Here is a 26,412-nt window from a genome sequence, read left to right as displayed (position 1 = left end):
ATCCTACTATCTCACATGAGAAATCATTTATTAAATGGGAAATGCTACATGCACTCCTTTTTGACATGACTAGCTATAAACCCCGTGACAAAAAGAAAAGAAATAATTGTCTTGTTTCCCTACATGTAGCTCCTTCGATTTCTGTTTCAAAAACCACCCAAGATTATGGAGTTCAATAGCAGGCAACTACAAGACAACGAATTATGAGCACGACGAAGTAGTCAAAAACTATTACTGTAAAGCTTTGGACACCGGATCAAGTCATTTTTTTTTTTTCTCATTAAAAGTAGGGTCCATGCTTCCAGAAATTCCAGCCCCCTTGTTGACGCGGAAGTTGCCAAGACATGATGGATACTGAACTTACAGAGGATTTACGGAAGAGGCATGCAATCAAGCGGCTGCTCGTAGCCTGTCAAAAATTAAAACCTAACTGAATTCGTCAACTTGTCATGCCGCACAAATATCTGACCAGTAATTTGATAGTAACGTTAGTGTCTAAACTTTTGCACGTGCGCATCAGATTCATATTTCTTCTAAACATCATTAGGATTGATAGCATGGTAGTAGTAGACAGTTTGCAAGGGGCAAAGCTTGTGGCTGTGGGGGCAGGACATTGTGGCCTAAGTGGTCCTCCTTATGGCCTACGACCGAATGCGATTCCCCAACACAATTCTCGAACAACCCAAGCCTATCACACCAAGACCTAACATTATCTTGAATCCTTTCCAGTTAGTCAAGAGGACCAGTCTCAATCTGGCTATTATTTTCCAAAAAGGAAAAATAAAATAAGATGAAAAAAGAAGAAGAAAGAAAGTGAAGATCGAGGGCCTAGCCATGTGGTACTATATACTTGCATTATTTACAGTAAAAAAAAAAAATATTAAAATCACATATACGGCGAATACGGTTGACTAATAGCATGGAATACAAAGGGGAAAACACACCATTTACAACATACTTCCCAACTGCCTGCGTGCAGATTTCACATCAAAGTACACTTCTCTTTTGATTTTGCTTCGGGCTTGGAGGATGAGGATGAGGGCGGGTTCCTACCATTATTTCTTGCCACCTGCAAAAAGCTTGGGTGAAGAAATCCACATATTTTGCTTGCAGAATGCAAAAAAAAAAAAAAAAAAAAAAAAAAAAAAAAAAAAAAAAAAAAAAAAAAAGAAGTTGAACTAGACACCATATTAAGAAGTCCATAGCGAATTAAAGGAGTCCATTTCCCCCCTAATATTCAAGTTTTCCATTCTAGAAAACAAACAAAAAGAAAAAATTAAAAGAATTTTTTTTTTTTTTCTTCAAAACCTAATTCAATGTTATAACTTCAACTTGAACTATTACACATATTAACCCCAAATAATTCATTTCCTAAGGCCTGACAAACTGATACAAGAAAGACCACTGGCAAAGAACTGTTGATAGATAGTCTCAAGTTTAACCAAAAAAATAAAGCACTTCTACCTGGGGACCAGTGACCAGCCTTGAACTGCCAATGGATGATTGCTGCTGCGAATTATGACGTTGTGGTTGTTGCTCAAACTCCTCTTGTTGTAGAGCAATTGCCAATTGCAGATCAGAACTGCCAGAACGAAGTATAAACATTTTAACTGCAAATTCTAACTCCACGAGCGAATTTTAATCATCTTGGAATTTCGAGATGATGTTTTGTTTTTTAAATTTCAGCCTTCACATTTTTCTGATTAAATTCAAGCATTTCATTATCTCATTCTGAAACAATAAAAATGAAGTAAAAACATCTATTGCAAAAGACGGATAGCAGCAGACTGCTCCAACGAGAATGGAACTAGAGAAGAGATCCTCCATCTTATCTATTATCGAAAAAAAATATATTAAAAAATCAATGCGTGTGCCAGTAATAAAGTTGAGATAATTACTTTATATTCAAACCCGCTTGAGCTGCACTATCGATGCTGGCAAGATAGTCCTAAAGCACATAAATTCAATTTAGTATCACTGAAGCAACCAAATCTTGACGAGATAACATATACCTTAGGTTTTTAAAAATACATACAGCAGTGCTGGCCATAACATTATGTTCATCCCAACCATCATTTGAGCGACTTTCTACCTTGAATTCCTTAAAGTTGCCTGTCATGAACAATGTATCCCCATTGACCTGAAATGCAAAAGCATGAAAGGAATTATAACTGGGACACTTCTCAAAACAACATCAAACAAAATAACAAAGATCAGAACAATTAGAATTTTCAAACTTAAAGGCACCATTTGCTTATCCTTTTGGACATCTTCCCCATTTAGAATTAAAAGAAAAATTGAAAAAAAGAAAAGAAAAAAGCATGCACTTCTGGCATAACGTCCATAATAATGGCACATCCATTTTCATGCATACATATTTACAAAGACACATATAATACATGTGGATGTATGTAAAATAGCTCTAATGGTCCATCAAGAAGTATAGCCCAAGTATTAAGCCCATTTCAAAAACAAAACTCTTAGCTTAAGCATTATTTTTGCCAAAGATGACAAAAACTTTTGACTCTACAAGGAAGTCATACGAAAGGATAAGCATTTTAATCCTATTTCGGCTAGGATTAAAAATAGCAGCCAAACCTTGAACAAATTGACAATATTTATTGTTGTAACACATTGACTCCGGAAAAGATCGCAGAATAAGCACTTTACCTCGTTTAGTTTTTCCCATACCAAATCAGGCTGATTTATGTAACCTTGGTCTGTAGCAAGAAGATAAAGTTCACCATCAAACTGCAACAAAAGGAGATTCAGGTATTATTTAAAAATTGATGTTCACGGACTGTGGAACTTGAAGCTTATAAAACTATAGACATTTGCTTCAAATTTTCACCATTAATAACTGCAGACAGCAGTTCATAAGCAGCAAAATCAATGATCAAACCATGTGAAACAAGAACATTCCAGCTCTTACTAACCTTAAACATGGTGCTGAAGTGATTATTACGGAAAAAAACACAAAGTTCACGTTCTTTAAGACCTTCTCGTAAGCAGAAAAGGCTGCAAGGCATTAAAACAATCATATAGAGGACTTCCAAGTACCCAACATAGCAAAACATGAGGATCAAGAAAAGAAACTAGAAGTTATGTAGTGCCACAGTAAATCAACATACCCATAAATGGTCAACTGACTAGCATTGTTCTTCAAAAAACTACGGATCAGCTCACCTAAAAGCCAATCAAAAAGAGAAGAAGAGTTTCTTTTAAATAAGTTCAAGATCATATTAATTGGACACTTAATAGAGATAAATAATCAACGTACATATCAAGCATCAATTTCTTTGATACACCACTAACCTTGTTGTGGAGTGATTTCATCCTTGGACCAAGCATTACCGGCATCTATGGTGCTTTTGTCAGCTTGTTTTGCAAGAATCATCTCACCTTCATACACAGGCTCCCGGTCCTCAAGTACCGCAGTTCTTGAATCCAATATACATTCCTCTCCTTCATATATGGGCTCACTGCCATCAACATTTGAGGTCAAAGCTTTGGAGGCATCTATGTGCTGAATTCTTCCCCTCAATAAATCTGAATCTGCATTTGGTGAAGATAAGCATGATAATTCTGTTGTGCTACACCCACCTAGCTTATCTGCAGATTCATGAACATTAGTTGTAATACTGGATTGCTTCTTAACTTCTTCACCCCCTCTAGAAATATCCGTATGACTCTCATCCAAAGATGCAGTTCCTCTTCCAGGAGAAAGGGAAAGGGCACTTCCACTTTGGAGCAATGTGTCAACACCGGTATTCTCAACCACATTATTCTGAAGGATATGTTCCTCAGATTCCACGGAAGTTGACTGATCAAGGTGATCTCCCACATCAGTTTTTGAGGATAAACTGAATGCTTGCCCCGGTAAATTTTTTATAAACATCGCATCACTGTCATTGCTTGTGGCTTTGCAGTCATCTAATACGGATGGTTCCGGTTTATGAAAATTGTTGTCATCAAGACCAATACATTTGTCTAATCTATCCACCAAATCTACAGGCATAACCCCCTTAAGGCACGCACTTTCATAGGAACTGACAGACAGAGTCCCTCCATTAGTATTGGCTACAAGAGTATCACCTACTGAAGTTGCCGTATCAGCCTCAGACAGATTCAAAGCTCTCAAAAGCTCTGCCTCTTCTTCAAGGTCTCCTTTTCTTACTTTCTGGTGATCAGAGAGTGAGCGCGGAGACTCATCAAAAGATGTAGCCTTTGAAAGGCATGGAGAAGGAACACCTAGAGTTGCAGTTGTTGCAGCGGCAAAATCAACACAATCTTCTTCAGGAATGTCCTTACATGCACCCTCCACATTTCGTGTTTCCAGGGCTACAAGCTCTCCTGTAAGAGCATTGTAGGACTTTAACCCAATAGCATTAGCAGTACCATTGTCCTGGAAAACAGAGGGAAATTTTATTATCAAACAAGAAGGCCACAAAGTACATAGAAACTGATATATGCTTCAAAAAAAATTCAAGACATGATCAAGCACTGTTAGACGATTAAACACTAGGGACGAACTAGATGCTAAATATAGCCTACTGTGGCATAGTAGCAAATGTCCCTTCATCAAATAAGTAGCCATCGAAAAACTATAGATCCCAACTTTCCAAAGCAATAAAGTAGTATACTCCATCTACCAATTGCAAACGTGCCCAACAACTGTAATCATTTCTAATAGGTAAACGCCAGTCAAGACACCCAGCACTCCTAGATCTTCCACCCCTTGTATAGTTCGGTGGAGATGCCATTTGGGTCCAAAGACCACTGGATCAACAACTGCAGATAGGACACTCAAGAGAGATTGGAAGGGGGGGGGGGGGGGGGGGGGGGCGAAGAAAAGAAAAGAAAGCAACAGAAGCATAAGATCCTAACTAGGTACACTGTTTACCTAGAGTACAGTTTTTTTTGCAAGCAAATGCAAGGCTGTTAAAGACCCTAACCATATGACCGTTGAGAATGCTTCTGAGTTATTTAACTCCTACACAACTCAACCCATACTTGATCCAAACTCATGGACAAAAAGGATCCCTAACCATTCCACCTTTGCAACTCCACCACAATCAAGATTACTGGTTGTCCTTCAGATCCTCTCCAATGATATCACTTGTAGTAACCTAGGCATCAAGAATTCCCACCACATTCAACTAACTCTTTACATCCTTCATCATTAGAAATGCACAGCGCACATCACCAAGTCTGACCAAGCTTCATCATGTCAGGAACATCTTGCCCCAGAAAAATCTGTGACACTAGGCAAGATATCTTAAACCCCTACTATCACAAATTCACCAACAAATTCTCATGACACTTTTGCTAGCAACCACGTGTAAATATTTTGAAAGGAACATCCAAGCCTACAACTTGAATAACACTGCAGTTACAATGTTAAATGAACAAGGCTTGGACTTCAAAATTTAAAGGCACCCATGAGACACACACTTACATGCCAAAAATCCAATGAAGTACAAACTAGCATACTCCTAAAAATACAATTTAATTGTAATTTTTCATCAACCCATTTCAAGCTTCTTTCTTTCATTTTTTTTTTTTTTTTTGAAGACTAGAAACTTTCACTCAACTGAGAAGTTTCCTAACGGACATTTAAAGGAAACTGAAACCAATGCCTATCAGGTTTTCTAAATCAGTTTGAACATTTTATGTGCTATTAGCTAAGCACAGTGTTTTTTTTTTAATTAAAAAAAAAAAAAAAAAAATCCCACAAGAAACAGAATTTTGCATCGCTACTAATTACCAAGATACATGTGGGAGTTGATACAGAATCAAAGAGGCTTTTGATACCTTTTCCTAAGTCTCTAAAACTTAAATAGTTTTCTCATGTCTCAATATTTTGATCCAGGAGGGAATACAATTAAAGGTATTCTACCACTTATCAAAAAAAACAATTAAAGGTATTCTACCAGATACAAGTCAGAGAAAAAATATCCAAAGCCCAAGAATTTGTTGCTAAATTTTAAGAGCTTGAGATAAAATCTAATTCAAGCAGATGAGCCATGAACAGGTCATGGCAACATAGAAGTTCAAGGAACTAGCCTCAGTCTGCAGACAGAAAACATGAATCCTATATATGGAAGAGGAAGGTCTCTGATGAAACCTATAAGAACCACTAGATCAAAAAAAACATTGAGGTAAAACATCACCATCAAAATTCTCGTAACAGCACAAGCAATGACCAATAAAAGAATTATAAGGTGAATATATTGGATAAGACCAACCTACAAATATATGGTACAGACAAAATTGTAGAAATTATATTCCACCACATGGCCAAACCCATCGAGAACAAGAAACCAACAGTATTATGCCATTAAAATGGCCGTCTCCAAGTAACTCAAACATAGTATTTCCAATGCCAGAAAAGTGCAAACCTGTGGATCAACTATCCAGCCATGATATAATGGAATGTCCAATAGATCAAATATGGCACACTCTCGAGTAAACTCAAAATCACCTATTCTGCAGGTAGAATTAAAGTTCTGGTCAAAACTGCATAAAGAAAATGACAATAAAAGACAGGTAGGAGAATAAAAATCGGACCTCCTGAATTTTATATTTACATCAATGCCAGTTGCAAGTCGAGGAAGTAGATCAATTGCATCAGCAATGTTCTGTTGTTGATTTTCAGCATAGCCTGCATCCTTATTCTGCAACATGATAATAAAAATAGTTAATTCAAATTACACCAGCAAATAGTAGGACCATTAGTGACTGATAAACAAAGATATTACTTTTAAATTACTGTTGGAATCAATTAATCTTCCAGCAACCAGTGAAAGTAATTTCTCCTGTGAGACTTCCACTGTATCTGGACTCAAATCCAAGTTATTCTTTAGCAGAAGAACATTACCTGCAAAAACCCTAATTGTAACCCATCTCGTTCCAGCAAATTCTAGCAAGAAATACCCAAGAAACCTCGAATTGTACTGGCACAAAAGCCAATGCAACCCCAAACACCATCCCCACTCCAAATTAAAAAAAGAAAGAAAGATATAAGTTAAACGCAAGATAAGCAAAAAAATTAAGCACATGATCTTTAAATTGCATGGAAAAGTAACAAAATCATCCGGGTAAGCATCATGTAACAAAATTATTCCCAATAAGCTTCAAACAATGGAACTGTTGGCTCTCATACTCCACTATAGCAAATTCTTTCAACTCCAAATTCAAACTGAAACAGTATTTAGATGATGTTGGAGGATCATTTTTTAATTTCACACATAATACATGGAGGGGACAATTGGGACCCCGTACTGTTTTAAAAATGTGGAAGTTGGCTCCTTCATAATTAATGTGGTGTCCTTTGAGAGAGCAACACAAGGAGCTTTAAAGATCGTGAGACTGTGATGTTAGAGTTAAAGAAGATGATGTTCCAATCCCTTCAAACATGGAGAATAGCATGGAATAGTTTGCTTGTTTCTAATTTTTCTGAGTTTATGAAATTTTGTTCTTTTTCTATATTTTATGAGTTCTCTTGTATGCTTCATATACTAGGGTTACACCCTTATGCACTTTTAATGAATTTGCATTACTAATCAAAAACAAATTTCCAACATAATATTTTATAGGAAATTCTAGAATTATGCAATTTAGTTGACCCTTGTACAGTTGCCAAGAAAACAAAAAAGTGAAGAGGGATGGAGGGGAAAGGAAATTTAAAGCTCCATTTTTCCAATCATTTTAAATATCTAAAATGATAAAATCAAGAAAGCCAGTAAAATATTCGAAAGAGTGGTGAAAGAAGCAAAGATGCTAAATATTAAAAAATAAAGGCCTTCCAAAAAATTTAATTAACACAAAGTGAGCAATTTCAATTGTAATACCAAACATCTCTATCATCAAAGCATTGCTCAAATTCTGATCCTGAATAAAAAGAACATGGCCTGTTAATTGAAAAAACATTGTAGAGTGCTAATGAGGTGATAAAATTGTAAAGTATTCATATTGATTTGCAATTCTAATGTCAAAAAAATCTTATCACAAGATCTATAGTTGATAATATAACCTCCCAAACTGCCAAATGAATGAGAACGATGATTAACAAGGCCGGGCATGGTTTTTTCCTAGATTTAGCATAAGACTTACATAAGCAACATGACATACAAGGATAAAAAAAAAAATTACAAACCCATTTGCTTGCAGAACAAAAAGAATCAAAAGTAAAAGAATATAACTAATCCTATAATTTTCATAATCTGAAAGCAAATGGTACTAAAACCTGAACGTTTATGTAAGATTCAAATTTTTCTTCTATTTTCCTAAGTTTTCCCAGCAACAAAGAGGAGAGCTAAAAAAATCTACAATTAAGGAGCAACAGTGAGTTGCAGTAGAGAAAGAGAGACAGAAAGATTCACTGAAAATGAGCGTAACCTGACCTAATAAAAGAGCCTTTCAATCCAAAAAACAAAATAGGTTGCAAAATATGATCATATTGGATACCATTTCTCAATTGTGAAGCTCACAAACAACTATAAAATTCCAACATTTTGTTTGCCAAGAAAATCTAGAATAAATACATACTTTCGACATTTTATATTTCACGAACAAGAAATCCACTCAACTATACCAAACAAAATGCAGTTAATTTTCACTTTCTTGCCAAAAAAAAAAAAAAGAAAAAAAGAAAAAAGAAAAAAGAAGAAGAAGAAGAAAGAAAAAAATTAAAAAAAAAAAAAAAAAAGAAGAAGAAGAAAAGAAAAGAAAAGCAGAAATGAGAGGCTGAGAGAGAAAAATAAAAATAAAAACTAAAACTGTTATGCAATTCTAAGCATAAATGAAAAACGACAACAGCAACATTTAGAAGTAATCACCCTAAAATTGCCAGAACATCCAAGAGAACAATAAAAACAAAAGAAATAGTCAAAATGGCCCTCTTTTTTGTTACCCAGAAAAGTTAAGTAACAACCTCAAAAACTATGATTCCAAATGCAAAAATTTCACCTCTAACTATGCCTAATACAACTATTTGGCCAATCAATGGGAAATCCTTCCTTTCTTGGAAAGCAAAAGAACATTTGATACAACTTGCAATCTCACTATTTCTCCTTGACCTTAATTAACTCAGCTATTAAATGGACAATAAAGAAAATCAGCAATCAAGAAGACAGCAAGTAATAAGTGTGTGTGTGTGTGTGTGTGTGAGAGAGAGAGAGAGAGAGAGAGAGAGAGACATAAACCCTAAAACAAAACTAAACTAATAGCACAATCTTCCATTTGGAAATACATCCAGATATGATAATTAGAACGATAAAAAAAATATATATTTTTTTTAGATGAATGAAATTTCATTAAAAAACACCTTTGCTACAAAACACTCCAGTTTAAAACAACAGGACCTCCAGCTGCAGAGAGCAGCAAACACCAAACACGCAAGGACCTACCTAAACACAAGCTAGCAGGCTACAATTCCCAATCTGCAGACCACACGAAACCTGGACCTATACAAACAATAGACCTTTCCAGCTTTCATCAACTTAACTACAGATGATAACTCAGAACAACCATCAATACAAAATCCAAACTATAGAAGTATTGCGACAACCCAATTATTGCACAGCGCAACATTCTCACTTGTTTTCCGAAATCTCCCCTTAGCAATGACCTGTGACCTTATTTCGCACTTAACAAACGATCAAATCTCTACTCTCAGTACAGAATTTCAACAATAAACCAAAATAATCAGAAAACTATTGCATTAAGTATTCAATTAATAATTTCTTTTCACATTTGGTTGCTCAGAAATCGTAGGAAAAATGAAAGGAAAATCAACATCTAAACCTTCCAATTTAGACACCACCTAACTATCCCTAGCGGCTAGCACAACCATTCCCCTTGATTGTCGCAGAATTCACCACTTTCTCGAAACCAAAGCAAAATCAAACCGAACATTTTAAACCTAGTAGCACAATCTCCAATCCAATAGTACATCCAGATATGATAATTAGAATGATCAAATCTTGATTCTCAGGAAAGAATTTCAACAATAAACCAAAAATGATCAGAAAATCATTGCATCCAAGGGTCCAACTAACCATTTCCTTTTACGTTTGGTTGCTCAGAAACCGTAAATGAAAATCAAAACCTAAATCTTCCATTTCAAACACCGCCTAACTATCCCTAACACAACTATTCCCCTTGATGGTCACAGAACTCTCCTCTTCCTCGAAACCGAAACAAAACCAAACCTAACCTTCTCGCTCCGGTTTTCTCGGCCAGAAACAAAACGAGAGAGGTCAAGAAACCCTAGCGGAAGCGAGAAACATAGAGAGAAAGAGGAATTTACAGATGGCGAGGAGAGGGCAGGGGCCATTGTCGTTTTGTAGGACGATGGGCGTGGTGCGTCCCAAGAACTGAATGAGTTTCGTCTTGTACACGCACTCCTTCACTTGCTGCTCCTGTGGCTCTTCGGAGGGAGGAGTCGACGACGCCATTTCTATGAGCGATTTGGCTTTGGAATGCTTCGGGAACCTCCGGTCCACGCAATCGTTTTCGGTTTCGCAGGCAGCGAATGAATTGGTCGTCAGAGAGAGAGAGAGAAAAGACAGATTTATAAAGCAGGCTGAGAGAGAGAGAGAGAGAGAGAGAGAGAGAGAGAGAGGGAGAGATTGGAAGAGGTGAGTTGGTGATTATGCGAAAATGCCAAGGTGTAATTAGTGTGATTATTGGTTTTTTTAAAATAAACAAATTCCATTAAGGAAAATGATTATTACACTCACATTGCACAACTCTAACACTCACACTAGACACAAGGAGTGGGACTCACACACTAGGTCCCACTTCCTTGTGTCTGGTGTGAGTGCTGGTGCGACATCCCACATTGCTTGGGAATGAGGATGTGCTTATATGTATAAATGCATCATTTATGACACAACGCGTTTTAAAGCCATGATGGCCATGAACCTATCAGAACTCCGCAGTCAAGCGTGCTTCTACGAGAGCAATCTCAGGATGGGTGACCTCCTGGGAAGTCTGATTTGGGGAGCCAAAAAGCGGATAATATTGTGTCATTTGGGGTGGGTTGTTATAAATGGTATCAAAGCCATTGCCCAGCCTGAGATGGTGGGAGCGTGCACAAGCCCAATAAGGGACGCCAGCGGAGACGTTGGGTCCAAAAAGGGGGTGATTGCGACGTCCCACATAGCCTGAAAATGAGGATGTGCTTATATGTATAAATGCATCATTTATGACACAACGCGTTTTAAAGCCGTGATAGCCATGAACCTAACAGAACTCTGCAGTTAAGCGTGCTTCTGCGAGAGCAATCCCATGATGGGTGACCTCCTGGGAAGTCTGGTTTGGGGAGCCAAAAAGCGGACAATATTGTGTCATTTGGGAGTAGGTCGTTACAGCTGGAGTTGTGGAGTGTAAGTGTAACAATCACTTCTCTTCCATTAGTGGTGTTATAAAATAGTAGTCATATTCGAGGCTCTTCCCAAGCCTCTCTTCACTTTTACCCCTTATTTCATCTTCCAAGGCTTCAACTGTCTCTCGGGAAGTCATACTTGCATATTTAAAGGCCCTAATAGTATCCTTAAAAGCCTTATCTACCTTTCATAGGCCTTATCACAGTTCATCAACTCCACCGGCTCTCCCTCCACCGCAAATGGCATGGCCATATCCCTCTTCTACCGTGTCTTTAACAAGATTTGTCAAGGATCTTAAGTCGAAATTTTCAAAGCTAGATCTACCTTCATGTGCTAGATCTAGTTCAACACATGTCACTCCACCGTGTCCCTCGTTGTCTTCCACCTACGCTGACACCATTCGCATCTCCAACGGACTTCTACGCACTAAAGTGTGACCTACACGCGCCAGTGAGTGGATCTCAGTAGCATGCGCGCAGTGGCCATGTTCCTCCTCCTAGCCTTCCCCTGCTGCTGCTATAGATTGTTCATGGTGGCCCTCTTCCTTCCGGCCACATTTGCAAGTGTTGGGTTTTCGCGGGCCAAAATCCTCCTACCGTCTCCGCTCCACAAACTGTCGATGTTATGTTCTGTATTTCTATTTGCTTTTCCTAGTTTGGTTCGGGTTGTTAAAGCCATCTCAACCATAGGCTTCGTTTTGTTCCTCATCAATGTCTCCTTTATTGTGGCGCTTCACCTTTGAGTGTGCGACAACAGTCTTCTTTTTTCTTTTTTTCTTTTTTTATTGGATTCGAATCGGGTTAATGGATCTTTCGAGATTTGTGATCATTCTTGTGCCTTCATTAGCAACCACTTTTCTTGGTCTTCGTGCCAAGAAAATATAGGGTTGTGTCATTCATCGGATATATTCTCTTTTATTTTTTGTTTATTTGCACCGATGAAGTTTTTTTTTTTTTTTTTTTTTTTTTTTTTGAGGGAAACAGGAGCTTCCATTAAAAAATATCAGCATTTACAACATCCAACAACTCCCTGGGACAAGAGTTAATCCACACCCGATTGCACTGTTTAGACAAAGCTAATTTCGCTAGACTATGGGCGGCCCTGTTTCCTTCTCGTCTCACGTGGGAGACCTTCCAGGAAACCATAGACCCTAACATCTGCCTTGTCTCGGTCAAAAAATGCTCGTGGGTGGAATCGTCTTCCTCCGTTTTGTTGAGAGCCAGAATGATCTCTCGGGCATCACCTTCTAATTCCACCGAGTGATATCCCATGAACCTGCCAAAAGATACAGCACATCGAGCGCCAATGGCTTCCGCAGCAACTGGGTCCCTGATGTGGGGGAAAACTTCACACTTGGCAGCCGTCACTCCACCTTGGTGATCCCTGGCGATGACCCCGATCCCCATTAGTTTTTCCTTCCCGTTCAAAGCCGCGTCCCAGTTGATCTTGATGCAATTCGGCGCCGGCTTGCTCCATCTGGCCCTGGGGGCTTGCTCCCCTTGCCTTAGATTTTCAGCACGCGAATTGGCATTCCGGAAATCCTCCGCCTGATCCAAGGCTTCTCTGATCAGGATGTTTGGAGGCAGTACCGCGCCTCCAAAAACCACCCTGTTCCTTCGGGCCCAAATCTTGTGGGCGATCGCGGCAAAACGCTCGAGGTCCCTTTCTACCAGTTTGTCGCAGAGAGTGCCGAAGACCCCAAAGAACTCCTCCGCCCCGGCCGAGCACTTCTGGATGGGTCCACTGCATGAGCCCCAAACCTCCTGGGCAGAGCCGCAACTCCACAAAGCGTGACTAACGGATTCCGCCTCGGAGCCGCACATAGGACATAACTGGTCAGTGACCACTTTCCTCTTGTAGAGATTGTTCTTTGTAGGTAAAATTTCATTGCATGCTCTCCATAGGAATAGAAGGATGTGGCGGGGTAGGTTTAGGCTCCATAGACGCCTCCATACGTGGGAAACAGAGTACATCGAGGAAGCACCCCCAACATCTCTATCTCTTCTCTCCATCTCTAGGTGGTAGGCACTGCGGACTGGAAAAACCCCATTTTTGGTCCCTCTCCAAATCAACTTGTCCATATGGAACCTAGGGTTAATGGGGATACTGCAGATCTTATCCACTGTGTCCTCAGAGAAAATGCATTTTATAAGGGGAATATCCCACCAATTAGCCTCCTTGTTGATGATGTCGGCCACTGTTGCTTCTCTTGGGAGCACCCTCACTGGTTCAAGAACTTTGTGAGGGGAGTCTGGGATCCACTTGTCATCCCAGAGTTTGATGCTTTGGCCATTGCCCACCCTCCACAAAAGCCCTTCCCTGAGGAGACCCTTTGCCTGCCAGATGCTCCTCCAGGCAAAGGAGGGCTTCTTCCCCAGATTAGAGCCTAGAAAGTCCGTATTGGGGAAATATTTCCCGCACATCACTCGGGCTGCCAGGGAGTCCGGCCTCTTCAAAAGCCTCCAACACTGTTTGGCAAGCAAAGCCGTGTTGAAACAGTCTATGTCTCTAAATCCCAGGCCCCCCAGATCCTTACTTCTGGCCATTCTCCTCCAAGCCATCCAGGCAATCTTGTTAGAATTTTCCTTGAAACTCCACCAGAACTTCCCCATCATGGCACTAATATCTTTTGTCAAGGCTTTTGGAATGCGGAACACACTCATAGTGTACGTCGGGATCGCTTGGATGACTGCCTTCAGCAAAACCTCCTTCCCAGCGTGCGTTAGGAACTTCTCTTTCCAACCATTTAACTTAGCCCAGATTCTCCCTTTGATGAAGTTAAAAGAGGAGACCCTAGACCTCCTTATAGGGCTGGAAGTCCCAGATACCGCTCAAAACACTGAGCCTGCCCTGCCCCCGTTCTGGAAAGGATCTCATCTCTGTCTACAGAGGGAGTATTCCTGCTAAAGAAAATGGACGTCTTCTCCTTGTTGATTTTCTGGCCGGAAGCCCTCTCATAGCAGTCTAGGATAGACTCAACCTGGCTCAATTCTCTACTGTTAGCTTTGCAAAATAAAAGACTGTCGTCTGCAAAGAAAAGGTGGTGTATCCGGATGTCCCCCCTGGAGATTGGAACCCCAGTGATATTTCTGGCCCTTTCAGCGTTGCTGAGAGAAGAACTCAGGGCTTCTGCGCAAAGGATGAATAGGTAGGGAGAGAGAGGGTCTCCTTGCCTCAACCCTCGCGATGGGAAGATTCTCCCATAAGGTCTACCGTTGATGAGGATGGAATAGGTAACAGACCGGACACACACCATTAGGAGATTTATCCATCTAGCCGCAAAACCCAGCTTAAAAAGCATAGCTTCAAGGAAATCCCACTCCAATCTATCGTAGGCTTTGCTCATGTCTAGCTTTAGAGCCATGTATCCTTCCTTCCCCGAGAGCCTAGTAGCCATGGTATGGAGAGTCTCGAAAGCAACCAGAATGTTGTCCGAGATTAAGCGCCCGGAAACAAAGGCACTTTGCTCCGGAGAGACAATGTGCGGGAGAATAGGCTTTAGTCTATTTGCTAGGACTTTGGAAATCAGTTTATAAAAAACATTACACAAACTGATTGGCCTATACTCAGAAGGCTTAGAGGGGGAGTCTACCTTGGGGATGAGGACAATGTTGGTAGAGTTGATCCCCATGTCCATCCGTCCTTCGTTGAGGAAAGCTAAAACAGCTCTGCACACAAGTCGACAAGTCGTCTATCTCCCTTTGCAGCGTTTTAATCTGAGAATCCACAGCCGGGCATTCATTTCTTTGGAGAACGGCTAACTGGGCGGTTTTTACCTTGACAGCCTCCTCCTCCTTCCCGAATTTCCGTCCCCCCCAATCCAGAAGGGCCCTACGGCAGACTTCAAGCCTTTGCTGGATCCCCTCACCCGGGGAGTCAAAACTCGGGCAACTGGACCAAGCCGAGTGGATGACGTCTCCACACTCAGAATCATTTAACCAACTGGCTTTGAGCTTGAAACCACCACCTCCCGAGATTCGGCTCTGGCCTCTTCTTGGGTTGGAAGAGAAAGAGACCATAATAGGACTGTGGTCAGAGGTTCTCGCTGCTAAGACCTCTACAGAACAAGCTGGGAAGAGAGAGCACCATTCCGGGTTGGCCACAGCCCGGTCAAGCCTCTCCTTAGTAAAGGTCTCATCTGACCTCCGGTTGCTCCATGTAAAAGGAGACCCAGAAAACCCCAGATCCCCTAACCTGCAGACTTCCAGAGCCTCCCTGAAACCAGTCAGCTGGGACTCCTTCCTGGGATTGGAGCCCTCCTTTTCTTCCTGCATGACCACCTCATTGAAATCTCCGGCACACAACCAGGGTACCGGGTGGCAGGTGTTCAGAAACTTTAGCAATTCCCACGACTCGGCCCTCCTGGCACAGACCGGGTTACCGTAAAAACCAGTGAGCTTCCACCAAGGGTTATTATTATCATCCTTAACCACCAAATTTATGTGACGTCGGGAGTAGTTATACACCTCAACCATAGACTCCGAATTCCACAAAAAAGCCAATCCCCCACTCCTCCCAATCGGATCGACCGCAAAAAACCTATCAAAACCGATTCTCTTGCAAATGTCCTCCATGTACTGTTTGGAGCTGATGGTCTCCATAAGGAACACAAAAGTGGGCCGTCTCTCCTTCACCGTCTGATGAAGGTCTCGAACTTTCCGGGGTTGCCCAAGTCCCCGGCAGTTCCAACTTAAAAGAATCATTGTGGCTGGCGGGGCTGGAAACCAGCCTCCGCCCAAGCCAAATCAATCCCTGTCTCAACATCCAATCTCGCCTTCTTTCCATCCTCTGTGGAGTCCTCCCCCTCTCCTATCCCTGCTTGCACTGATCCTCTTTTACCCCCCCTCGTCTGGTCTGGGCTTAGGGAGGAAGAGCGGATCTTGCGTTTCCATCTGCGGGTGGGCCCTTTTCCTTGCCCATGATTATCTCATTCGGTATCTACCATAGCATATCCACTGTCTAGCCCCTGAGGGTCCAGGCCCATCCCAGACCCATCCTCTAGGTGCTGATTACCCTCCTCTCCTACACCCAGCCCACCAGTAGGCCCAATATTAACTGAGTCTGGTTCAATATAGACTGAGTCCCCCACGATAGCTTCCTGGGGTTTGTCTCCATCTGACTTCGTAGAGATTTCCTCATGGACCAAGGGGTAATCCGCCTTATCCAGCAGGTCAGAAGTGAGCATTAATTCCATGAAATCACATCGCCGATTAGGACTCTGAGTTTGTCTTGTCTCAGCAGCCTTCGTGTCACGCACCTCCCTTCTCAAAATCGACTGCAAGATTTGCTTTTCGATGTCATTCCCAATGCTGTGTAGCTTGACAGATCTGTTGGGATCCCCGCCTTGCTGGTCCTGTGGCTCTCCCCTCTTCACCTCTTGTTGGTCGCCCGGCGCTGCTTCTCCTCCGTTATCCCCTCTCCTCTGATCGATAAGCTTCTTCTGGAGGGGACTACTTGCTCTCCCGCCGCCAGGCCTCATTTTTCCTTGTGTAAACCGCACCTCTTCCGCTCTGAGCCAGGTCCCCCATCGTTTAGGAGCTTCGTCGTCTTCCTGTCTGGGGCCCTTTTGATCACTGCACTGCTCCTTGTTATGGAAGATGCGTCCACAGTTGAAACAAAAATGAGGGAGCTTTTCATATCTAAAGTTGACCCAGACCATTTTCCCGTTTAGCCAAAGGGCCCGGCCTCTGTCCAGGGGCTTAGTGATATCGATATGTACCTTGATCCGAAGACTACACCCCCTTCCTGATCCTTCTCCAGAGATGTCCACCTCCTCGACTTCTCCTATGGTCTCTCCAATCTTGTTTCCCACTTCTTTGTTTATACAAATAAGAGGAATGTCTCTGACCTGGATCCAGCACGGGGACTTGGAGAAATCCATCTGGGCTGGAGGGGTGTTTTCTTCCACTTCTTTGAGGATCAGGATATTCCTGTCAAACAGCCACGGGCATCCCTCCTGGACCCTCTTTTTGTCTGCTTCTGAGGAAAACTCTAAAAGCCAAAAGTTGTCCTCTAGCTCCTTGAAAGCCACTTTCCCTGTAGTTTTCCACAGTCGAGCCATAAAGGCCTTGAAAGCCTCCTTTTGGACTCTTCTTTCTGACATAATGCGCCCCACCAGACACCGACCATTTCTTAATCTTTGGTCTGCCGTGTCGTCTTCTGTGATCACTATACTTGCCTTCTCACCCTCCAGTAATCTCATACCCTCCCCTAACTTTTCAACTAACTCTTCCATCTCTGGCTTGAATCAAGACTGAGGTCTTGACCTAGCCGAAGACGACTAGAAACTCCTAGCAGCACGAAGACGCCAGGGACTATCTCACTCACCTCTTGGCTGTGCTAGAGAGGAACAGCCCCAAGAGAGAGGACTTGTTGGTTTTTTCCCACCGATGAAGTTAATCAGGGGTTATTTGTTGGGTTGTCCAGCTCTATATTTTTCTTTGATGTAATTTCTTTGTTGATATACTAAAAAAAAAAAAAAAAAAACCTAAAAAAAATTCCATTACAATTCACAACTTCTTATATAACTTTGAATAAGAAAATGTACATATAATCCATCAAACTACCACTTCATTGTCAATGTCCATTTCTAAACTACTAATTATGTCAATATCCCACCTTAAACTACTAATAAATATCAATGTCCCTCCTAATGACAAAAATACCCTTCATAAAATTATAAAAAATAAAATAAATTAACAAAAAGTTATACAAAAAAAAAAAACAAAAATTCAAAATTCAAAATAAAATAAAATAAAATAAAAAACTGCTTTTTTCTTTCTTTTTCTTTTTCTTTTTTTTTTTTTTTAATTTTCAATTATTTTTTCGTTTTTTTTTTTTTTTAAAAAAAAGTTTGTTTTCATTCTTTTTAATTTGTTTTTCGTTTTTCTTCAATTTTTTTAATTTTGGTCTTTTAAAAATTTGTTTTTTATTTTTTATTTTTTTTTCTAATTTATAATGACATTTTTATCTTATTGAAAAAAGTTTAGGGTCATTTTTGTTTTTTTTTTTTTTTTTTTTTTGCTTTTGCTTTTGCTTTAGGGGGGACATTGACATTTTATGGTAATTAAAGGAAAGATATTGATACAATTGGTAGATTTGAGAGAACATTAATAATTGAGTGATAATTTGAGGAAAATAAATAAATAAATATATATATATATATATATAGTTGTTGAATTTCAATATCACAACTTGTACTAAACAACGCCAACGCAAACATCAAAGGTCGCTCTCTTCTCTCTTCTTTTTGTTTTTTCACATGTCAACTTTGTTCTCTAATTGCTCCAATTTCTTCAACCAGTGACCATTTAAACAGAAAATAAGGGAAAATTAACAATATATATATATATATATATATTCCCCTATGAATATTAGTTGTTGAATTTCAATATCACAACTTCCAGTAAACAACACCAACGTAAACATCAAAAGTCGCACTCTTCTCTCTTCTTTTTGTTTTTTCACATGTCAACTTTGTTCTCTAATTGCTCCAATTTCTTCAAATAGTGACCATTTAAACAGAAAATAAGGGAAAATTAACATTAATCAGGATATATAGAGGATCTGCAGTAAATGTCAAAGTGTAATTAGAAATTACTGTCAGTAAAACCATCTTTCCTCGACAGAGGAATATGCTTTTGACGAAAAAGAGCAATTAGAGCACCATAAGAATTTTATGATATATATATATATATATCAATTTACGCAAAAATGTAATGGCTGTCAAAATAAAATTGCGACAAGTTGAATGTGATTATTTTTCCAATTTGTAATAAAAACTTTTCTAAAAAAAAATTATAAATAATAAAATTAGATTTAAACCAAGAAAAATTTGGCCAAGTGTTTTCAAATTTTAATAGAAAAGTTCTTCATAAATATTTAGCAAAAAATAAAAGATTCTGCAACCCAATTTGTGTATTCGTAAATAATACTTGTGTATTTGTAAATACTATTAAATAATACTTGAAATAAAGATTTTAGAATAGTCTTTGAATTTTCAAGTGTACTAATATGACCCATCAAACTACCAAAGTATGTCAAGAAGGTTATTTTTATCGAAATATTCCTATAATGCCCCTATTCTCTAAAAAAAAAACTAAACTAAACTAAATTATAATTTTTTTTTTTTGAAAAAATAAAGAAAAATAGAATAAATACAAAATCAATCTATGTGATTGGCTTAAATTACAAATCGGTCACTGCAGAATAAAAAATAATTCAAAGGGTCTTTAAGGTATGCCAAAAATAACAATTTAGTCATTATAGTTAAATTTCGTCAAAATACTTGATGGATTCTTTAATGTCAACATTAATATCAATAAAATGATGACATGTGTCACTCTTACTAAAAAAAAATTATTATTATTATTTTTTTCTTTTTCTTTTTTAATTTAAAATTTAAAATTTTTTAATTTTTTAATTTCTCTAACTTCTTGGTTTTATATTAATTTTAGTTTTTAAGAGGATTAGAGTGTTATAGAATATTTTGACAAAAGTAGCATTTTTTACACACTTTGATAGTTTGATGGGTCACATTAGTACACTTAAAAATTAAGGGAGCTATTTTAAAATTAATCTACTATTGGTTCATGGGCTTTCTTATATTTTTTTCTCATATATATATATATATATAGTTGATAAAAGAAAAGGACTAAACAGTGAAGTTTTAGTATCAACAATTGTATTTTAGATCAAAAATGACTCAAGACCACTAATCTCAATGTAAATAGTTGATCCAGAAAAATGCAGCTTGCTCATATTCTGGCAACACGTGTCCCTTAACATTTGAGAAGCACATGTTATTTTAATAGCACGTATTTCTCGTATGTTTTTTTTGATAACATTAATAAAAAATAAAAATAAAATGTGATTCTCACACGCTTAAAGGACACATGTCACTCTTATATGTGGATTGTAGAAATTTTCTTACAAACTAGTTCATAGGAAATTTCTGTCATATTCGGACACTAATTAAAACAGACTTCTTTCTTTCTTTCTCTCTCTCTTTTTTTTTTTTTTTTAATTTTTTTTAATTTTTATGAGTAAAAACAGACTATTGGGTTTCTATATATTAGTTATCATGAAACAGAAGAAAACAATTTCCACATTGACAAAATTGGCTTGGCTTGGCTTGCAGATTTGGCACATTTATCATGCATGTCATACAAATAAAGAATCCACTTACCAAAAAGAAAAAGAAGCAAGGAAATCTGGCCATTGATGCTTTGACAATCTGGGAAATGTCATGTCCTTTTTCCATGAAGATAACACATGTGGATTGACTAAATTCTTAAATCTGGAAGGGAAATGTGGTCAAGAGATTGTGACCATAATTTAGGGGGCCACTTGGACTGACAACAAGTTGGAACATTTGGTTCGAGCACATACTGTCACAATGGCTCTGGCCGGAAAAGATGAACAAATTTCATCACCAATTGTTGAAAATCTTGACAAAAGGGCCTCAAGATGTTTGCATGCCGCGGTCTCCATAGTCTCTACGGGTGCGTTTGAAATTGCGATTTCGTAAACAAAAAGTATTACGAATACACCACAGTTGGACAGATGTCATTCTTCTTGACTGCTTACATGGATATATCTACGTCCATAAGATGCTCTTGCTAGAAGATTGTAGAAGCTTCTTTTTGTTAGTTTTTTAAATCGAGCTATATAGATTCTATTTGGTTATTTGTTATTTCTATTCTTGTACTATTTCCTTTTCCTTGTATAGCATTATTTCCAATATATGTTTGTAACCTGCCCGATGAAATACAACGAGATTTATTCCTCATTTTCTCACGCACTCAATTCTTCACTTAATATTTTACATGGTACTAGAGCTGTTTTGATTTTTTTTTTTTTTGTTTAAACCCAATCGCAGAAAATGAATCGTTTAAGAATTGCCCTTTTTAAAAATTGTGATTTAAAAATGCTTAAAACTGGTTAAAACGTAAAATTTTAAAGACTAACATGCGATTTCGTCACACGCTTAACTGCGTCATTAAAAATTATTTTTTTAAAATCGCACATTTTAAAATTGCAAATCCGAATAGACTGTGCAAAAGCATTTAATAAGTGTTATTCGATTCACAAATTTGAGTTACTATTGGACACAAAACATTGAAAGGCATTGGCATTTCAAACATATAAGAATACAACTTGACAGGACAAACAAGGAAAACAAAAATGCTATCAAAACATTTTCCATAGCTGTAAACACAAACGTGGATCATGTTTGGTTCAAAGTTTTGACAACAGAGGAATTCAAAAAAATTACAATCCCAAAATCCCCAAATTTCTCAAACGCCAATTAATTATTTTCAAAAAATAAAGAAATCAAGAGCATTACCTTTTGTATATAGCAGTGAATAGGTTGAAACAAGAACCACAAACGGTGGCGTGAGGGTGTGGCCTATGGGTTAGGTCTCAAGTGAAGCTGAAAGAGAGTGAGAGACAGAGATGCGAGCAATCCGGAGGCGTTATATGGGTAGGAGGAGGTGGGGCGGTGGCCTTCAGTCGATTCCAGCGTTCAATGGAGGAGGCAGGTGTAGGTGGACCCGGTGGTTTTTGTTGAATGGGCAACAATGCCGCCCTTTTTGTCGATGACACATTGTTTAAAATATTGGTGTTCTCATGTTCATTTTATTTGAGGTGTTTCAAGTTGACGTGTCAAATTCTTATTGGAGGTTGTAAAATAGTAGATTTACACAAATGCCAGATAGAAATCAACATCACTTTTCTCTACCTCATGCTCTTCTCAAGGAGATTTTGGTTCAACCCTAGGCATTTCTTGTTATCAACATGTTTACCACTCATAAGAAGGGTAGTAATTGATTTGGCTTGTTCATGGTGTCCTTCCTGATTTGAATTAGAGCCAATTTCATACTGTCCTTTTGGATTTCCAACATGGGAATGGATTGAGAGTATTCTCAAGACATGATTTTCCAGGTTGTGTAGGAACCTACTGCTGAAATTGTTTTGATTGGAATTTTGATGATAGGATTGAGTTGGGATGAGGGCCTTTTGCCCAAGAGAAATTCAATGCCTAGCCCATCCTGGGTTGTGAACCAGATGGACAAGACTGAACATGATGAAAGAAAAGATAAAAAAAATAGAGACATGATATTTTCCGTGGTTCAGTTTATGACTTAAGTTTACAAGATATAGCTTAAAGGGCTACATTTTACTGTTATTCAATTGATGAGTTTACAATACAAAATGCTATGGCCCATAATCTTCTTTTGCTTAGAGATTGAATGTAATCATAATCAAATCCCTTAATTTAGGGTGATTCAATATCATCAAATTCATAAATTCATGGTAATCTAATCTTTATAAAAGGCAATACAATTCTCATCAAATCATTAACTTCAGGGTGATCTAAATATAGTCTAACATCTCCCTCAAACTTAAGGTGCAAGGATTATGGAAGCTTGAGTTTTAAAAGATTTTTTCTTTCTTTTTTTTTCCTTTTGTTGGAGATGGCAAGCGGCAGCGGAGGCCAAAAAATTGGTGGCAACCAGTAACGATGACTAGAGTCCGTCCTTTTAAGGCCAATAATCTTCAAAATATGGCCAAATATTTGCCAAAATGCAAGCCAATAAAGGGCTAAAAGGGCTTCGGTTTTAAAGAAATATCACAAAAGCCAGAAATTGTGCCAACAAATGGTTGAAAGGAGAGCCAATTATAGACTAAATAGGCCTAGGATTTAAACAATATCACAAAAACCAAACAAAAAATGGGCCAAAATAAGAGCCAATTATTGTAGACTGTGATGGGCTAGAATTTTAAACACTACCATAAAAGGCCAAACAAAAAATGCCAACAAAGGCCAAAAGATAGTCCCCTTAGCCTTTTTATTTTATTTTATTTTTAACAAGTATCATGTGCTACAATATATGACTGGAAAGCCCGAAGGCAATTACATGACAAAGAGGTACAAGACCCCCTACATCATAAGCTAAAAGGATCTGACTTAAAAACAGCTGCCTAAACAACATAGAAACAATACAAGGATACCATTTGAGCCTCTTTTTATAATAACGCATACTCTAAAAAAAGAGGGCTGATATAGCAATATGCCAATAAATGGTCCAGTACAAATTTGAGCATTACAAAGGCAAACTGGACCCGATAAACAAAGAAATAACACAAAACAGAAAACCACACAACAGCCAGCGTCGGGGAGCGTCGTCACTGGAAACGGCACGTGTAGGACAATGTTTTTTTCTTTAAAAAAAAACAATAGTACAACAATTTAATTTTTAGATAGAGAAAGTACACAACATAGATCTGTATAAGCTTCAAAAGATGGGTCTAACCTAAACCAAACTAAACCTTCTGGACCAATGGACCAAATCTAACCCCAAAAAGGAAAAAGAGTCCTCTTCTTGTGTAATCAAGGAACTCGAGCCACACAAAAGGGGAGATTGTGTTATGTTATCCCCATTGTTCTTCCTCTGGTGCGATAACAGAACACGAAAAAAAAAAATAAAAAATTGATGGTTGTTAGCTAACATATCAATATTCAATTGCGTACTTAATACTATGTATATACATGTATAGAACCAACATTTTAATCTAGCCTATAAGTTTTCTCTTCCTTCGCTCGACCACAAAGTCGAAATTCATTCGATCTCTTACTCGATCTATGAACTGCGTTCGATCTCATTGTAGACACGGTAGTTGGCTCTAATATCAAATGATATACAACATTTAACTAAAAATTAACATTAAAAATCGACTTGTAAGGAGAGGATGTCAAATAGCATCTATAAACATTATTAAGAGCATACTTGAGACACTTAAGATTGCTAAAAAGAAAGAAAGAGAGTTTCAATTTAAGCCAATCTTTGTTGATTGGTATGGGTGTAAGATAAGTCAATCTGCTTGTGAACTCGGCTCGACTCGGTTAAATTCGATTTGGTTTCTATTCAAATAATAAACGAGTAGTTCGTAAACACAATAATATATTCGAATATTAAACGAGACATACTCGTACGAATTCAGCTCGATTCGATTCAGATAAGCTTGTATAAACTCGTATAACTTTATTTTTATAAAAAATAAAATTAAAAAAAAAGAATTATTTTAATTTTGTTATAATATTTTATTTCTAATATGATAGATATAACTTAAATTATTGTTATTGTGAATTTAATTTTAAATATTTGTGAGTATATAAGTGTGTTTGTAAGTATATATGTATAAATATATGTTTGTTTGCGCGTGCATGCTTGTGTATGTGAATAATAAATTCATACACATACATATAAACTCGAGATTAGATTATTTAAGATCAAAGTTAATTTATTTAATTAACTCAAATGATAAAATTTTAACAATAATTAATATAAATTTACAAAAAGATAAATAACCATAATATTTACTTTATATAATAAATACATTAATTAATTGAAAACTTCTTGATAAGCTCAAGCTCGATTCGTATTTGAAATAAAATTAAATGAGTTAAACTTAAATATTTAATAATCAGCTGAATATCGAATATATATATATATATATATATTGAGTGGTTTTGTTAAAAATAATTAAATAAACTGTCCAGATTATAGTAATAGCAGCCGTACTGTAGCCTTGATATTACACCGATTACACGGATCTAAGTCTTGTTTGGCGAGCCCAGAATCAGCGGATATATATATGCGTGGGTTCGCTTCCTTAGCGCATGGGTTAGGGCGGAAAAGTATGATTAATTTTTGGGCAACTCACAGCTCTCACAACCAACGTCGAGGCTTGAAAAATCTTCAGAATATCTTCTGTTTTCGTTTCTTCTCCCCATAAAAGGATAATAATATTAATGCAGGCAGCTGTGGCTCATCCATTGCAAGCCTTCAACTGTCTTGGAAAAAGCTATCTGGAAGGAAGCCAACCTCAGTTAAATATTGTACGACCTTTACTTACAAATCATGATCCAGTTGAAGTCTTTTAGTGTTTATTCAATAGGCTTTTTACTTCAAAAATTTGATAAATGAAAATTATCAAAACAACCTATTCATCAAACTTTTTAAAATTTCGATCTCTAAAATAGTGAACGGTAAAAACTCTCTTTATATTTAACCCCCCAAATCTTTTCTCTATTTATTTTTTAATTTTTTTTTTCAATTTCCTGCCAAATCCTTGTCGGGAGAATGCATACTCTTCAATTTTTAATGTTTAAATAGTTAAAGTTGTTGCTCCAAAACCAATAAAAAATAACATTTAGTTAAAATAGATAAATGTTTAAAGAGTTTGACGAATGGAACTTTTTAAAAATGATAGTTAAGCACAAAAAAGGTTGATTATTTCACTAAAATTTATTGAAATTTTAAAGAGTCAATTGAGAATGCTCTTAAGGTTCTTAAGCCTTGTTAGGGCTAAGGAATATATCTATGAGTAGATAATGAATTTTTATGTTGGATCGATTGTGAGACAAATGGGGATTAAGATTTTCTACAATTTTAAATAAATTTGAAATTATCAAATTATATGAATTTAAACCGTTTTTTACATCGAATGACGTGAAAAATGCTACATATTAAAGATATGACATTTTATCGAGACAAAAAAATAAAAAATCATTCCAAAATGCTCCTTTTTTTATTTTATTTTATTTTTTTATTTTTTACTTTTGAAGATACGCTTCTTTTTTATTAAATCAAAAGACAGTTTTTTGCTCAAAACTTTTATACGACATGAAGTGAAAGAACTTGATAAAAATATACTCAATTCTCATTGTTAACATGTCATCTTTTTAATATATAGCATTTTTCATGATGTTCGATACATGAACGACCTAAATTCATACGATTTGAGAATCTCAAATTTCTTTAAAATTGTAGAGAATCTTGAACCCATCGGAAGAGAGTGAGACAAGTAGGGAGTAAAGATTTGTTAGATCTACCCGAAAAAAACAAAAGAGGATGGTGGTACGTGTGGCATTAGCATACACGCCGCACACGCTTTAACAAAGGATGTTGGCGAAAAAAGCGGTAGCCGAAGATGATGGAGGAGAGGCATA

General features: G+C 37.7%; 1 protein-coding gene across 1 annotated transcript; it reads right to left on the bottom strand.

The window, feature by feature from the left end:
- Nucleotides 1-814: 814 nt before the first annotated feature.
- Nucleotides 815-10,622, bottom strand: LOC133854146 (uncharacterized). The gene is made up of 12 exons (XM_062290205.1): nt 10,313-10,622; nt 6,762-6,880; nt 6,571-6,677; nt 6,402-6,489; nt 3,316-4,405; nt 3,132-3,186; nt 2,937-3,018; nt 2,671-2,751; nt 2,036-2,140; nt 1,899-1,948; nt 1,465-1,582; nt 815-1,069 (listed from the first exon to the last, which is right to left on the bottom strand). The coding sequence occupies exons 1-12, from the start codon at nt 10,458-10,460 to the stop codon at nt 983-985; spliced, it is 2,130 nt and encodes a 709-aa protein (XP_062146189.1). The 5' UTR covers nt 10,461-10,622; the 3' UTR covers nt 815-982.
- Between the last annotated feature and the right edge of the window lie 15,790 nt (nt 10,623-26,412).

Source organism: Alnus glutinosa, chromosome 13 (genome assembly GCF_958979055.1).
Source record: "Alnus glutinosa chromosome 13, dhAlnGlut1.1, whole genome shotgun sequence".
In the NCBI taxonomy this organism is placed as follows: Eukaryota; Viridiplantae; Streptophyta; class Magnoliopsida; order Fagales; family Betulaceae; genus Alnus; species Alnus glutinosa.
The sequence above is the reverse complement of the archived record's forward strand: the minus strand, read 5'-3'. Positions and strand labels throughout refer to the sequence as shown.